Genomic DNA, 1,826 nt, shown 5'->3' with positions numbered 1-1,826 from the left:
TTCTTCGATGACTTTACGGTGTTAGTGGAATATTTCCCCGCGTTACTTGATTTGGAGCAATGTTATTTGGCATATTCTCGTGTTATTTCATTTTCCACTATGTTATTGGAATAACACAACCCCAAATCAAGTAATGCGGGGGAATATTTCAATAATACTTCAGCCTCAAATCAAGCAACGTGGGAGAATATTTCAATAACACCTCAAAGTAATCAAATAACACCACATAATACTCGAATAACATTTCATTTTTTACAAATAATGCAAATGAAATATTCCTGTAATATAACGGCATATTTTTGTCGGAACGTACCTCTAGGTTCGGAGTCCTGACATAACATGCGCTCTAAAAAATCAATCCCAAGAGTTGGAAAAATGAATAATGACAATAACAAACATATGTGCATCAATCATAACATCTCAAACTATAAAATAAGTCCATAATTCCTGAATTCAACTCCAAACAGTCTGAAAAAACAACATTAACAGCACAAACCCAATATGGTTTCAATTTACAACATCTAATTACAGCTAAGAGCTTGAGCTCTCAGTTCATGGTTTAACTGGCTTCAACCGAGAGGATTTCGAGTTCAGCCCACCAGAGTGGAGAAAGCCTCGGCATCGCCGCCTCGGGTTCGATTGCGAGGACTTCTTTGAGCGAGGAGGAGACTTCTTTCATTGTTGGTCTGCTCTTGGGATCCTCATGGATGCAAGCTTCAGCTACCTCACAGATGATCTGTAGCTCATTGTATTTGTTGAAGGTTAGTGAGGGATCAATCAGAGAATTGATGCTCTTCTTATCTTTCAGGTGTCTCATGGCCTGGAAAGTGGGATTAAATTTGAATTGAGTAAATGATTAAAGGAAGATTTACATATATACCATCCAATTCGTATGTACATACCTAACACCTACACTTCAATTTTTTCATAATGCGCCATCATTTTACATTTTTTAAGTTACAATGGTGATATTTTTTATGTAACATAAAGGAATTGGGTGGAATAAATGTTAAAAGTAAAGTTTATAGTTTTAGATACATAGGAATTGGGTGGTATGTATGTAAATGCCCCGTGATTAAAGTAAGGAAAATTTTCATACATACCAGTCAATTGTTATGTATTCCTGTATTCAACACCTAAGCTTCATATGCTACCTTGCTTATACATGAAAATGTGTATTTCACTTTTTTTAAGTTAAAATGGTGATATTTTTTATGTGATATTGCATAGCCCGATACAACCTCGCCGAGCTGAAAGGATCACCACTGGAGACTCACCAGCAACCACGGATCCACCGGCCAGCCACCTCCCCCCACCGGTCGGTCGGTCGCCTCGTCGCTTCAACCAACCACCATGGTCGACCATCTCTTAAAATAAACTATCCAACCAGCCACCTCCCCCTCCAGCCAGCCATTCACTGGCTGACTGCCTCGCCGCTCCGACAGGACAACATGACCGTCCAACTCTTAAAATAAAAAATATATACAAAGATTAACATAAACAATACCGCAAATCTTGTCGACTACTTCGCTCGTCGGTCGGCCACCTCCCTCGGCAGACCGCCTCACCGCTCCAACTGGCGCTCATGACTGACAACACCTTATGGCAGCAGATTTACATAAAATAGCTTGTCGGCCGCCTTCATATCCACCCACCATTCACTGTCTGAGAAACCAGTGTCCTCATTGTGCTCATCTTTGCCACCGTGCAAGGATTTCAACATAATCAATGTCGTCTGTGACGTGGGGCTCGGGGGAGGACCGACCAGTCCTCAAGGGAGGGAGGTTGCCGCACCCTTCTTCCCCTCCTTCCTTTCCCTCTTTCCC

At 41.5% G+C, this 1,826-nt stretch overlaps 1 protein-coding gene across 1 annotated transcript in view; it reads right to left on the bottom strand.

Annotated features, from left to right (window-relative positions):
* Positions 1-408: 408 nt before the first annotated feature.
* The window catches only part of LOC110023264 (protein MALE DISCOVERER 1-like), a gene marked incomplete at its 5' end in the record, with an annotated part of 29,402 nt that continues 27,984 nt past the window's right edge, over positions 409-1,826 (bottom strand). Inside the window, 1 exon segment of the mRNA XM_020722984.1 lies at positions 409-820. Coding sequence (XP_020578643.1) covers positions 560-820 — 261 coding nt within the window.

This window comes from Phalaenopsis equestris, unplaced genomic scaffold, assembly GCF_001263595.1.
Source record: "Phalaenopsis equestris unplaced genomic scaffold, ASM126359v1 Scaffold000001, whole genome shotgun sequence".
In the NCBI taxonomy this organism is placed as follows: Eukaryota; Viridiplantae; Streptophyta; class Magnoliopsida; order Asparagales; family Orchidaceae; genus Phalaenopsis; species Phalaenopsis equestris.
Note: the sequence above shows the minus strand (reverse complement) of the source record. Positions and strands in the feature narration are given on the sequence as shown.